Source organism: Salvelinus sp. IW2-2015, linkage group LG13 (assembly GCF_002910315.2).
Source record: "Salvelinus sp. IW2-2015 linkage group LG13, ASM291031v2, whole genome shotgun sequence".
In the NCBI taxonomy this organism is placed as follows: domain Eukaryota; kingdom Metazoa; phylum Chordata; class Actinopteri; order Salmoniformes; family Salmonidae; genus Salvelinus; species Salvelinus sp. IW2-2015.
The window spans coordinates 24,777,808-24,793,290 of record NC_036853.1 but is presented as its reverse complement, the minus strand read 5'-3'; the positions used below and the strand labels follow the sequence as shown (position 1 = coordinate 24,793,290).

Here is a 15,483-nt window from a genome sequence, read left to right as displayed (position 1 = left end):
GAACTAATCAAATGAACGATTAGTTCTCTAGCAACCAAAAGGTGAGAAAGTATGAATTTGCTTATACAATTTTTAATATTAATGTAAAAAAAGTATTTATACTTCAAAATGTGTACTTTCATATTGTTTATTTGGCCATGGTGGTATAAGTGGGATAAATGCCTCGATTCTGTATGTTACCTTGGAAAAATGAACTCCACAAAGGGACTCGGCTCTGCCTCATCCTGCGCCATCGTCCATTATTTCCAAGGTAATGTACAGAAAGTCAGTTTATCCCTTATGAGTATTATGTCATGTTTTGTGTGGACCCCAGGAAGAGAAGCTGCTGCTTTCGCAACAGCAAATGGGTATCCTAATAAAATACAAAAATAACACCAAAATATGATATTTATTGCAGCTCAAGGATGGCATTTTAACCATGTTTGAAAATGTAATGTTTATGTTTGCATATGCAAGCACATATGTGATCCAGTAATGCCCTTGTAAAGTTGTAATGGTGTGTACCTGATATGATTCAGACAGATAATAATGTGGTTAGTTGTGTCTGTGTTGTCTGTTAATGTGATTATAGAGCTGGTGTTGTCTGAATCTGTGGACAGATAAATGTTTACATACTGGATTTTCACATTGAGCAGGTAGAGAGAATAGAGATGATGATGATGATGAGTGAGAGAGAAAGTCAGCTAGAAAGAGAGAGACTAAATAGTTTTCCTTTCTGCATCAGTGTTTGTTTGGCCCCATGCCTGTTGGATGATAAAATAAAGCGTCTTTAAACATGACCCCTGTACTCTTTTCTAATATTAACAGGTTAGACAGTCCCCTCGCTACAAGCGAAGGTCACTTTTACACAATGTTTACAAAAAGCCATGTAAACCCTACGTGCTGCAGGGGGTCCAATTGACGGAAATAGTGTTGCTGTTGCATGAATGTTGTAAAAGCTGAAAGGCTAACTCACTGTTTAACATTAACAACAGCCACAAAAACAAAGTTAAAAGGGAATTACTAAGGATAGCAATGGTTGCAGTGTTCCATAGCTCCCCTACCTCCCTCACTATGTGGAACACCACTGTGCTAAAATGAACTGCGCTCCATTGTTGGCTCCCTGCTGTGTACTTACTCAGATCTAACCCCCCCGCCCCTAACACACACACACACACACACATGCATACGGACATGCACATACACATCTCATCAATATGTATTGCCATACACAGATGTCTGCACTGAGGAATTAAATGTCATGCAGCAAAACCAGAGCATTTGAATCTGGTGTAATCACAGGAAAAAGCATTGTGAACCAGATAAAGCCTGTGTTTGCATCGGTTAGGGATATTCACTTTTCTGTGAATAACACCCAGTCTGCAATTCATTATAGTCACACACACGTGCGCGCACACACCTTCTATCACACTTCTCTCTTTTTCTCTCTCTCCTCTCTTTCTAGCTCTCTTTTTCTCCATATTTCACTCTTTCTCCCAGTCTTTCTCTCTCTCCATACCGCTCTTTCTCTCATCTCCTTGCACCTGCTCCCATGTCCACCCCGCACCCCCTGGAGTCTTGTGCTATTGTTTGAGAATAATGATTTCTGAAACACTCCCACACACATGGTCACATGGCTGAGTTCACTTGACAGATTGTCATCAGAATACAGTAATGGGACTTAAAAAAAAAAAAAGCATCTGGTTTGGTCACGGCTGCAGGGATAAATTGACAACTCTTAGGAAGGAAGATGGGAGGCTTGGACTAGAGATGGAACAGCAGGCTAGTCTTAAAACAGATGTCTAGTGACGTACTCCATAACAGCTAAAGAGATCAGATTTTTTTTGTTACTTGTCAGTATGGGATCTCTAAAATTATGAAAGTGCTTGATGATTATAAGAGCATTCATTTCTCAAGTGACAATGATGTCTCTTACTCCCAGGTCATCCGGGGGAGGTGAGGGAATGCAGATCCACCTGTCATCCCAGAGGAGGTGTAAGCTCACGTGTGGGAATCCCTTCCACTGCTGATCCCTTCCCTCTTTCCCTCCCTCCCTCCCTCAACCTCTGATGGCTCTATGGGGCTTTCTGATCCTGCACTGCTGGGTCTGGTTCTGGCTCTTGACCGGGGCCCCTACATTGGCCAGCCTGCCCCACGACCGCCCTGGGGGGCCCCTGGACTGGCTGCTGTCCGACAAGGGCCCCTTCCACCACTCCCAGGAATACACAGACTTTGTCGAGAGGAACCGACAGGGCTTCTCCACCCGCTACAAGATATACAGGTGAGTCTTATAGCAGGGTTTATACGTAAGGGGTTTACAGGTAAAGGGGTGAGTCTCCATAGCAGAGTTCTCTTCAGAGATATACAGGAGAGTCAGACCACAGGTGGTCTAGATGAGGTGTTGGGAGAGTCAATAGTTAAATCAAATTGTCGCATATTTGGCAGGTGTTATTGAAGGTGTAGTGAAATGCTTGTGTTTCTAMCTCCAGKAATATCTAACAATACACCACAATAAACACATCTAAAAAGTAAAATAATGGAATTAAGAAATTTAGAAATATTGTACCATGACACATTAATATAAATCAAATGTGTGTGTGATGGTACAGTATGTATAGACACTATGTACAGTATATGGATAGAATATGTAGTATATCTGAATAATACTATATGTACAGCAATAGTTAAATAGGATAGGTCTTGACTAGAATGCAGTATATACAGTGCATTCAGAAAGGATTCAGACCCCTTGAATTTATCCACATTTTGTTAAGTTACAGCTTTATTCTAAAATTGATTCAATTGTTTTTTCCCCCTCAATCTACACACAATACCCCATAATGACAAAGCAGAAACTAGTTTATAGAAATGTTTGCACATTTATTAAAAATAAAAAACTGATATCACATTCACATAACTATTCAGACAATTTACTCAGGACTTTGTTGAAGCACCTTTGGTAGCGATTACAGCCTCGAGTCTTCTTGGGTATGATGCTACAAGCTTGGCACACCTGTATTTGGGGAGTTTCTTCCACTCTTCTCTGCAGATCATCTCAAGRTCTGTCAGGTTGGATGGAGAGCGRTGCTGCTCAGCTATTTTCAGGTCTCTCCAGAGATGTTTGATCGGGTTCAAGTCCGGCTCTGGCTGGGCCACTCATGGACATTCAGAGATTTTTCCCGAAGCCARTCCTGCGTTGTCTTGACTGTATGCTTAGGGTCATTGTCCTGTTGGAAGGTGAACCTTTGCCCCAGTTTGGGGTCCTGAGCACTCTGGAGCAAGGTTTTCATCAAGSATCTCTCTGTACTTTGCTCTGTTCATCTTTCCCTCGATCCTTACTTGTGTCCCAGTCCCTGCCGCTGAAAAACATCCCCACAGCATGATMTTGCCACCATACTTCACCGTAGGGATAGTGRCAGCTTTCCTCCAGACATGYCGCTTTGCATGTAGGCCAAATAGTTCAAACTTGGTTTCATCAGACCAGAGAATCTTGAGTCCTTTAGGTACCTTTTGGCAAACTTCAAGTGGGCTGTCATGTAACTTTTACTGAGGAGTGCCTTCCGTCTGGCCATTCTACCGTAAAGGCCTGATTGGTGGAGTGCTGCAGAGATGGTTGACCTTCTAGAAGGTTCTCCCATCTCTACAGAGGAACTCTGGAGCTCTGTCAGAGTGAACATTGMGTTCTTCGTCACCTAACTTACCAAGGCCCTTCTCCCCCGATTGCTCAGTTTGGCCAGGCACCCAGCTCTAGGAAGAGTCTTGGTTGTTCCAAACTTCTTCCATATTCTTGGAGTTCTTCAATGCTGCAGAAATGTTTTTGTACCCTTCCCCAGATCTGTGCCTCGGCACAATCGTGTCTTGGAGCTCTGCGGACAATTCCTTCGACCTCATGGCTTGGTTTTTGCTCTGACATGCACTGTCAACTGTGGGACCTTATATAGACAGGTGTGTGCCTTTCCAAATCATGTCCAATCAATTTAATTTACCACAGGTGGACTCCAATCAAGTTGTAGAAACATCTCAAGGATAATCCATGAAAACAGAGGCTACTTAGGTAAATAAGGTATTTCTGTTTTTATTTAGCAAAAATCTCAAAACATGTTTTCACTTCGTCATTATCTGGTATTGTGTGTGGATTGATGAGGATATTTTTTTAATTTAATCCATTTTAGAATAAGGCTGTAACGTAACAAAATGTGGAAAAAGGGAAGAGGTCTGACTACTTTACGAATGTACTGTAGATATGAAGTGGGTAAAACAGGCTGTAAACATTATCAGAGACCAGTGTTCCTTGARTATAGGGCAGAAAACTCTAAGGTGCATGGTAGAGTAACCGGGTAGTAGCCAGCTAGTGACAATGACTAAAGTTCAGAGTGGGGTATTGGGTGGAGGCTGGCTAGTATTGACTATTTTACAGTCTGATAGGCTTGCGATAGAAGCTGTTTTTCAGTCTCTCGGCCCCAGCTTTGATGCACCTGTACCGACCTTGCCTTCTGGTTGGTAGCGGGGTTAACAGGGCGTGGCTTAGGTGGCTGAGGTCCTTGATGATCTTCTTGGCCTTCCTGTGATAACGGGTGCTGTAGATGTCCAGGAGGGCAGGCAGTGTGCCCCGTGTGATGCGTTGGGCAGAACGTAACCACCCTCTGGAGAGCCCTGCGGTTGCGGACGGTGCAGTTGCCCTAGCAGGCGCTGGTACAGCCCGACAGGATGCTCTGAATGGTGCATCTGGAAAAGTTTGTGAGGGTCTTAGGTCCCAAGCCGAATTTCTTCAACCTCCTGAAGTTGAAAAGGTGCTGTTGCGCCTTTTTCACCACACTGTCTGTGGGGCCCCTATGTTGAGGATCAGCGTAGTGGAGGTGTCGTTGTCAACCTTCACAACTTGGGAGGGGCCCATCAGGAAGTCCGGGACCCAGTTGCACAGGGCAGCGTTCAGACCCAGGGCCCGAGCTTAGTGATGAGCTTGGAGGGTACTTTGGTTGAAGGCTGAGCTGTAGTCAATGAAATGCATTCTTACATATCCTCTTGACCAGATGGGTTGGGGCAGTGCGATGGCAATTGCGTCGTCCATGGATCTTTTGGGGCAGTATGCAAATTACAATGGGTATAGTGTGTCGGGTAAAGTTTCGGTGATATGATCCCTCACTAGCCTCTCAAAGCCCTTCATGATGACAGAAGTGAGTGCTACGGGGCAATAGTAATTTAGTTCAGTTACCTACTTTTTTGTTTGGGTACAGGAACAATGGTGGACATCTTGAAGTAAGTGGGGGCAAAAGACTGAGATAGGGAGAAATGGAATATGTCCTTAAACATTCCAGCCAGCTGGTGGTCTGTGCATGCTCTGAGGATTCGACTAGGGATCCCGTCTGGGCCGGCAGCCTTGCGAGGGTTAACACGCTTAAATGTCTCTCACGTCGACTACGGAGAACGACAGCTCACATTCAACGGGAGCAGTGTTTTCCTCGACGCGGGCAAAGAAAAGGTGTTTCTCTTGTCTGGGAGCAAGACTTCTGTGTCCGCGGCGTAGCTGGTTTTCCCTTTATAATCCGTGATTGTCTGGAGTCCCTGCCACATACGTCTTGTGTCTGAGCCATTGAATTGCGACACTTTCTCTGTACTGATGTTTTGCCTGTTTGCTTGCCTTATGAAGTGCATAATTAGACTGTTTGTACTCAAGCATATTCCCAGTCACCTTGCCGTGGTTCGCGCTTTCAGTTTTCCACGAATGCTGGCATCTATCCACGGTTTTTGGTTTGGATAGGTTTTAATCGTCACAGTGGGAACAACATCTCCTATGCACTTCATGATGAATTTAGTCACTGTGTCAGTGTATACATCAATGTTATTCCCAGAGGCAACCCGAAACATATCCCAGTCCGCGCGATCAAAACAATCTTGAAGCATGGATTCCGATTTGTCAGACCAGCGTTGAACAGTCCTTACCATGGGTTCTTCCTGTTTGAGTTTCTGCCTATAGGAAGGGAGGAGCAGATTGGAGGTGTGATCTGATTTGCCTAAGGGAGGGCGGGGGAGGGCATAGATGGACATAGTGGACCACAAGGGCCATATGCATATTCTGAAATGCATCAAAGCCAGATTCATGTTTAGTCTCGTGGGGTTTCAAGGTGTGAAGTAAATACCACTGGAAGGAAGGCCTTGAACACTTATGTGGAAAGACCTCACCTCACCCCTTTTATAATGATCTAGTGGAAACATTATTCACTTAACCTCATTTGACTTCATTGCAGTTCCTTCAGTTCAATAAAGGCCCTTGGAGAGGAGTGAAGAACTTTCATTTCTCTAGCAAGTAAACTAGAATGACAAAATGGCACCTACTTGTGTAGCTATTGTGGAAATGTTTTTTTATCTATGTAAATACTATTTTTTTTTATCTATGCACCTAGACACATAAATAATATAGCTATTGTGGGTGATTTAAAAAAACATGTAAAAAAAAAAAAGTGGATCAAGGTTATTACAAGCAAGGGCCCATATGCATATTCTGAAATCTGATCAGGTAAAATATGTTGATTACTTTAGTGTAGGGGAAATAACTGATGATTTGTCACGCTAAACACAATTTCATAAATTGGCTTGTTATATCAAATTAGTGGCAATTATGCCATAAATACCATTCATCATGGCTTGGAAGGTTATTGAAATCTATGGATTTGTGTTGGGTGTTTTATGGGCTATGGTGATCGGCTTCCTGCGTTGAAGTTTTTAAAATATATTTCTCCTCTGGCTAGTGCGGCCCAACCTAGCTCTGTGGCCTGAGCATCATGGGTGGTAAGATTAATAGTCTTATCATGTGGCCAAGTGATTAGTAGGCTCTTAATACTTATTACTCTGCGTTATCAGACAGTCCCCTGAGAGGCTACTGTCAGCCTCAAGGTTGTGTCTGAGGCACGCTAAATTACAACCAGCTCATGTTTAACGGGGGGGATTTCCTGTAATTCTACAGCAAAATCTGTTGAATTACATGAAATGAACATTAAAAGTGCAACATTTCCTCTCTGCCAAAAAATGGAGTGTGAACAGTTTGGGATCGCATGGGATGCGAGGTGGGGGTTTGTTACTACGCCGATAAGTGACAATATCCATTCGGACCATTGCCACCTAGGCGATTTTGTGTGACCGGACCTTCTCAAATAGTACTTGACTAGACTACCCCTGCCGTGTAGACATTGCTTTGCCGACTTTGCCAGACAACTTTTGGTTTTATTGTGGAATATTGTGGTGGCCATTTTGTATTAAAGTGCATGCAGGTGGTACTAATTGCCTCTGTCTCTGTTAATATAAGTTATGTGGCATGCTGACAAGCATACATCCAATATGTCCATTCTGTTGCCAATTCCCAGCGATTGCAGCATAGCCAAACAGTCCACCACACCGTTTGTTGGTTTTCAAATGACCTCTCATATCTGACAATCTATTCCCTTGCCCATAACACATAATTTCACAGCAAAAGAGACTTGAGGAGATGGAAAGTGACACTATTATTTTCCTGCCCAGTTCTGCTCCTGCAGAGTTTTGGATCTCTGCTAAATTCTCATAATCCTCACTGACAGAGAGAAGATGAATTACCACAACTGGGTACTTCTAGTTACAGTGGCGGCGTGTTTCTACGCTGCAGTAATGAAATCACACCATCTTCTCCTGATTGAATTTGAAATAATTTTAATGAGTCCTATAACAGGTAAATGAAGGCTGTTTTCCTGTTTGGGGAATCACTCAGTGATTTAGCGAGTGAAACAGTGTTTCCCTCAGTCAACATGAGTAGAGACGGGGTTCCGCTGCACCACCTGTCCTAGGCATCCATTGCCAAGTGACAGTTGCCATAGACACCAGGGTGTAGGCAACCGTAGGCTATGCGTGTGTATCTCTTGTGTTTTTGACATATTGCATTTGAATAACATAAGTGGGTGTGTTGGCGCCAAATTTCATAGAGAAGGTCACAGAGTGAATGACATATTTAGTTAAGGCTGCAATGCGTCAAATTTTAAACTGTCTTTTGGAAACCTGAAAAATACCTTGGTTTTTGATTTCATACCCATACACTCTTACAAAAAGGGGTTTCCAAAAGGGTTCTTTGGCTGTCCCCATAGGAGAACCCTTTTTGGTTTCAGGTAGAACCCTCTGTGGAAAGGGTTCTTCATGGAACCCAAAAGTGTTATACCTGGAACCAAAAAAGGGTTATTCAAAGGGTTCTCCTATGGGGACAGTTGAAGAACCATTTTAGGTTCRAGATAGCACCTTTTTGTCTAAGGGTGTTAGTGAGAAGGCTCAGTGCATATGTGTTGCTTTGAAATGAAAACCAAGGTAGATGCAGTATGCAGGCCAAGATACAGTATCCCAGTTCTCAGAAATCTCAGCTCTCATAATCTCCACTCCCAGAAATAGTCCAACAATGAGATATGTGAAAATGAATTAACGGTATCGCAAATGAAACCAAGGTAGCTACGTACAGTACAGTGATGAGAGAAAGATATAAATAATAACTGCATGGTCTAGTATAAGGAAAGACGGCAGAACGCCGAAAACTGCACCATGGTGAAATCCATTTCATCTCACTTCCCGGTGGACATGCCATTAGGCCTATGGGGGGTTTAAGATAAGACAAGCCCAGCTTATCACAGTCAACGATAACTGCAGAAACGAGCAACAGAGGGGATTTGAGGCTACACTTTCCTTACCTGTTCCTTCGCTCCCTTTCTTTTCTCACTCCTCACTCTCTCCCCTCTCTTGTTCCTCTCTTGCTTCTTACGTGCGATACCTTTGAACTGGCGAGTTCAGCTCTAACATAGAATACGATAGTATCCCAGTTGAAGAGGAATGTATATGTATGGAGTGAAAAGAGGTCAGGATTAATGGTTATGCTTGGTGTAACTGACTGACAAATTACTCAAGGGCTAAAATTAGAAGTATATGAGTGTGCATACTGTATATTTATTACACTGTATGATTCATGTATGTATTTCAGAAAGCTTTTCCATAAATGGACACATGCAAATGTATATTATACAAAGTAAATGTATTGCTACATTACTGACTATACAAGAGCAGCTTGAAATTCTTTGACATAATTCCACATTGCCCCATAAGACTGTATAGAAAGAAGCAGGTTGCACTCAGGGTTTTTACCATGATTGAATCCATCAAACATCTGGGTGTGATGCTTTCCCTCATTACTCTTGCTTTAATGTGATATATCTTCCATCAAAAGGCCATCCTCTCTCCATCCATCACCTACAGRCCAGGATGGCCAACCTATTCTGATTATAGCAGACAAGCCTCCACTTCACACCGCAGTGCATCATTTAGTGCTAACCCGTACCTGTGAGAGTAGTTAGGGAGGGTGTCTGTGTGTATTTTGTGTTTGTGTGGTGGAGGAGGAGAGAGAAATACATTGAAGTATAGCAATTCAAGACAGAGGGATGGACAGAAGAGGAAAAACAACTGGCAATAAGGCCTATGCTTTCCTACATGACATAGCTTTTACTGTAGCCTCCAGCTAACTGACACAGCCCATGTTCATTTCAACCTGACTCACAGAAATATTATCTGAACCTGTCAGAGCCAATTAAAATACTAGATACTATGACTATTTAAACACAGCAGATTAACGCAAACAAAGTCTGTCAAGGTGTAACGGCATACAAAGTTCCCATCTTTAAGGTTGCATTCAAAATAATTTAGTAATGTTTGTCAATGTAAACAGGGGAGGATGTCACATCTACAGACTAATATTTCATGAGAAATATTTTGTTCAGCCGGCTTTCAGAACTTTACAGCCGCCTCCAGCATTTCCTTTGCGGCGCTTTTCTTTCTTCCCTCATTATGAGTTGTATTGAGTGTTAGAGATGGGCTGATGTCTATGGGTTTCACTGTCACTACACATTTCTGTCATGATGTGGTTATTAAGGAGAGCACCTGTCAGCTGCTCACTTTGAGAGCAGTCTCCTCCCCAGCTACATTCATCTTCCAAATGGTACCTGCTTTGGAATATCTCTCTATTCTCTATTCTCTCGCTCTCTTTTGCTCTCTCCTTTCTCTCTCTCTCTCTCTCTCTCCCCCATCGCTCTGTCAGAACTTAAAGCTAATGATGCAGTGAGGCGAGGCAATGTGGTTGATGGCTGCCCCTGTAGATTCACCTCTCCCCTACCCTTCTGCCAGACAGACAGGACAGACTGACAGAAAATCATTAATACCATCATGTAATTAGTGAGTCTTATTTACCGAACAGCAACTTCAATGGTGTCTTATCCTCCCTGTCGTCTCCTTTCCAGGGAGTTTGGGAGGTGGAAGGTGAACAACCTGGCTGTGGAGAGGAGAGATTTCCTGGAGTCGCCGTTGCCCCTGACGCCAGAGTTCATCCGTAACATCCGTCTACTAGGTCGGCGACCCACCACCCAGCTTATCACTGACAACCTGATCAGGAAGTATGGGACTCACTTTCTGCTGTCGGCCACACTGGGAGGTAAACAAACCACTGTGGGAATTCTGTGGGAATGCAGGAGGAGGTATAACTGTAGAAGTTGACCCCTATCAACTGATACAGGGTCATATTTTTCATCCCCCTAATAGTGAGGATAGGGGGTACGGTAATCTGATAATCTTTGTGTAATCTGTGAGTAAATTCCCAGTACCACAAAAATGCTGATGTTTAACAGATCTGTATCTAGATCAATTCCACTGACGGCAGGACATGTACAATATTGGTACAGCAGCCTATACGAATTCAGAAGAAGACCTTTCAAGAATGTGTTATCTACATAAATAAAGCCCATTTTAAAAACCTCAATACATGTACACTATAACCCTCAGCGACACTGCATTGTTGTGTTTTGATAGACATGTGGACAACGCCGTGAGGGTGGTTGCTCTTTACAGGAGAACAGCTTATTTCAGCTACAAAGCAATGGGGATGTCGGGGCAGCCAGGGGAATGGGTTTCCTGTTGGAAAGCAACACTTGTCGATTACCTCAGCCGGGCTCCTGGAAAGGTCGTAGTTATGAGTGGCTCCGTAAAATGCCCKCACACACAAACACATACACTGCTGTGCTGGCTGATGCGATGTAACCTCCATGCTCTGGCACACAACCAATTCAGACTAGTATGAGGAGAGGAAGACGAGGAGCTAGTGCTTGGCCATGAGCCAGAGATGTGCTGCTGGCTGCTGAATGGGGTTATAAATGGATTGCCTGTCCGTGTTCTGGAACATGGGTTATTAAGGGCACCTTTCTGCAGCGGAGGAAGAACACATAATACGGATTACGTCCTGCCTTATCTCTGAATCTGAATGTATATTTAAGCAATAAGGCCAGAGGGGGTGTGGTATATTTAAGTAATAAGGCACGAAGGAGTGTGGTGTATATGGCCAATATACCACGGCTAAGGGCTGTTCTTAAGAATGATGAAACACAGAGTGCCTGGATACAGCCCTTAGCCGTGGTATATTGGCCATATACCACAAACCTCCGAGGGACCTTATTACTATTTTAAACTGGTTACCAATGTAATTACAAAAGTAAAAATAAACATTTTGTCATACCCGTTGCATTCAGGGCTTGAACCACCCAGTTTATAATTTCCTACTATTCCACAGCATTGTTGAATACTAGTTTCTGATTGGCTAGAAGGGCYCTCTAGAGTGGGCATTAAAACCAGATACTGTATACGTAACAGTTGGAAAAGATACAGGACACCTGTCACATGTGCTCCTTCTCCGACCTCTAGGTCACCAGGCTGCTCGTTATGGCGCACACTTGTCACCATTACGCGCACCTGCGGTTCATTAGACTCACCTGGACTCATCACTTCCCTGATTACCTTCCCTATATGTCACTCTCTTTGGTTCCTTCCCCAGGCGTCATTGTTTCTGTTCCTGTGTCAGTTCTGTACGTTGTTCGTGTTTCTGATTAGTGTTTATTTATTAACCCTGAACTTGCTTCCCGACTCTCAGCGCACATCGTTACAACACCTCTGAAGTAGTTCCAACAATAGGAGCCTTTTTATCTTTCTTACGCACTACACCATGCAGACCATACTTGCTACAAAGTTACAGAAAGCTAAACTAACAAGCACACAAACTGAAATTAGATACATTGTCAATGCATGTCCAACAAGGAAAAACTTAGCTAAATAGCAATAATTTGTTTCCACGGAGACTTAGGTTGTGTTTGTAAATTTCCACCAGTGTGTCAGAGTGTGTTCTGGGTTGTTTGTTAATTCAGTGTTGTCAGATTGTCTGTTCGTAAATCCAGAGCGTTCAGAGCACACACTGACCCTCTGGCCGAGGTGAAGGGTTGATCCGAGCGTTCTGACCTCGCAACGGCAGTCAAACACTCAAGCTAACTGGCTAAAGTTGGCAAGCTCGCTAGCTACTTCCAGACACAAATGTGAGAACACCTCACTCTGATCATTTTACTTACCCTAGCATAGCTGGTTTGGATGTTTTCAATTTATCTAGAGCCTAAGTGACTAACTGTGGTGCTGGCAACAATTTTATTAAATGTTTTTTTCCGACATTTATTTACACTGGTCATATTCAACGAGGGTTCCGTGTTAGTAAATACATTTTTTATTCTGCGCTCTGGCACACAGACGAGAGTGCTCTGAGAACAGAGTAGATGGCCATAGTGAATTTACGAACYCACTGTTATTATTTTGCAGCAGCATCTGATGACTTAACGTGGKGAGTGATGAACCTATATTTCTCCGGACCTTCAATGTTACAGTCATGACGCAAGTGGCGCTATGCTATCAAATCCTCTCATGTCTCTAGTTTGACCAGCTGTTTTTGGCAACTGGTATTGTTGAATTGGGTTGTTAACCAACTTTTCTATGCCAGTATGAATTTATATAAATGAAAACATGGCATTTCTGTTCTATACAGGTAAATATTTGCTTTAGTATTGTTTTCTTTGACTGTGGTATAAGTGGGATAAATTTCTCCACTCTGTACATTACCTTGGAACGAATGAAGTCTGCAGAGGGACTCTGCGTATGCATCGGTCGTCCCACTGAGTTTCCAAGGTAATGTACAGATCGGGAGCATTTATCACTTATATATACCACGGCTAAGGGCTGTGATGTGAAGCAGGGTGCCTGTATGCAGTTCTTAGCCATGGTACAGTATATTGTCTATATTTCACAAACCCTTGAGGTGCCTTATTGCTATTAATAACTGGTTACCAACAGAAAAAGAACAGGAAACAAGTGTTTTTGAGCCGTACTTGTGGTATATTGTCTGATCTACACACTGCTGAAATGTTGTTTCTCCCAATCAACATCCAGGACCCAAACTTCCTGCTTTATAATTGTTCATATACTACCAAATAGAACCTGGTTAATAGTTATAATCACTGGCAGTGAATAATACATTGATATGACATTTTATTGCCATTACTACTAACAGTTGGTTATGTAGTTCAGACTGTCTAAATAACATCAGCTGACATTTGTATAAACTATTTCAACCATGTTAGCCAGCAAACTTTTTCCCAACCAGTTTAAACAAAGCCTGTTTAAACACCGTCAGCAAACATTGTCCCAACGCTGTCTTTCTGTTTGCAGGGGAAGAGGCCTTAGCGATATTTGTGGACAAGAGGAAGCTGAGTAAGAAGGCCGAGGTGAGCGACTACTCTGGCAACTCGTCCAGTGTTACTCTGGAGACTCTGCACCAGTTGGCTGCCTCCTACTTCATTGACAGAGAGAGCACTTTGCGCAAGCTGCACCACATCCAGATAGCATCCACAGCCATCAAGGTAAACCTACAAGTTGCACTACATCCAGATAGCATCAGACATGCACACACAAACATACAGTACACCCCCTGACCTTCGGACAGACTCATAACTGCAATCAGACTTGTTCAAGTAGAGCAACGCAGTTTTTTGTCTGATTAGAGATCCTGGAATGTCCCTTGTAAGAAGTGTCAGCTTCAGGTTGTGAAAAAACAGGAAGTTTCAAAGTTTATTCGCCATGTGCACAAGATGCATGTGTAAAACAGTACAGTGAAATGCATACCTTGAGAGCTATTTCCCAACAATGCAGTAATATGCAGTAATTATAATAATATAGATAATAAATACATTGAAAATAATAAAATAAAATAAAAATATATTAAACAAATCAAAAACACATATGGGTTGAAAAACACGAGAATGTGGGTATACACTGAGTATTAGAAACATTAGGAACACCTTCCTAATATTGAGTTGCACCCCCCCCTTTTTCCCCTCAGAACAGCATCAATTCGTCAGGGCAAGGACTCAAGGTGTTGAAAGCATTCCACAGGGATGCTGGCCCCTGTTGACTCCAATGCTTCCCACAGTTGTCAAGTTGGCTAGATGTCCTTTGGGTGGTGGACCTTGATACAGACGGGAAAATGTTGAGCGTGAAAAACCCAGCAGCGTTGCAGTTCTTGACTCAAACCAGCCTGGCACCTACTTCCATACCTAGTTCAAAGGCACAGTGTTTGTCAAAATGCTACACCTACATAATCCATGTCAACTATCTCAAAGCTTAAACATCCTTCTTTAACCTGTCTCTTCCCCTTCATCTACACTGATTACAGTGGATTTACCAAGTAACCTCAATCAGGGATCATAGCTTTCACCTGCATTCACTTGGTAAGTCTGTGTCATGAAAAGAGCAGATGTTCTTAATGTTTTGTATACTCAGTGTATACAGGTCAGTACCAGTACCTTAGTGCAGTGGTTGAGATGGGTTAATACATAAAAAGTGACTGGTAGTAGGATATACATGTAAACAGGGCTGAAAAGTGACTGGTAACAGGAATGTATCAATACTACTGATAATATATACAGTATCAATCAAAAGTTTGGACACCTACTCATTCAATGGTTTTCCTTTATTTTTACTATTTTCTACATTGTAGAATAATAGTGAAGACATCAAAACTATGAAATAACACATATGGAATCATATATTGACCCCAATATTTTTTTTTAAGTAGCCACCCTTTGCCTTGATGACAGCTTTAAACACTCTTGGCATTCTCTCAAACAGCTTCACCTGGAATGCTTTTCCAACAGTCTTGAAGGAGTTCCCACATATGCTGAGCACTTGTTGGCTGCTTTTCCTTCACTCTGCGGTCCAACTCATCCCAAACCATCTCAATTGGGTTGAGGTCAGGTGATTGTGGAGGCCAGGTCATCTGATGCAGCACTCTATCACTCTCCTTCTTGGTCAAATAGCCCTTAAACAGCCTGGAGATGTGTTGGGTCATTGTCTTGTTGAAAAACAAATGATAGTCCCACTAAGCGCAAACCAGATGGGATGGCGTATCGCTGCAGAATGCTGTGGTAGCCATGCTGGTTAAGTGTGCCTTGAATTCTAAATAAATCACAGACAGTGTCACCAGCAAAGCACCCCAACACCATCACACCATCACACCTCCTCCTCCATACTTCACAGTGGGAACCACACGTGGAGATCATCCGTTTACTCTGCGTCCCAAAAATCGTAAATCTGGACTCA

General features: G+C 42.9%; 1 protein-coding gene across 1 annotated transcript in view; it reads left to right on the top strand.

The window, feature by feature from the left end:
• The window catches only part of brinp3a.2 (bone morphogenetic protein/retinoic acid inducible neural-specific 3a, tandem duplicate 2), a 73,455-nt gene that overhangs the window by 43,735 nt on the left and 14,237 nt on the right, over positions 1–15,483 (top strand). The window contains exons 2-4 of the mRNA XM_023999371.2: positions 1,922–2,260; positions 10,266–10,456; positions 13,555–13,745. Of these exons, the coding sequence (XP_023855139.1) occupies positions 2,049–2,260; positions 10,266–10,456; positions 13,555–13,745 (594 nt within the window). The 5' untranslated portion in view covers positions 1,922–2,048. The remainder of the gene's footprint in view (positions 1–1,921; positions 2,261–10,265; positions 10,457–13,554; positions 13,746–15,483) is intronic.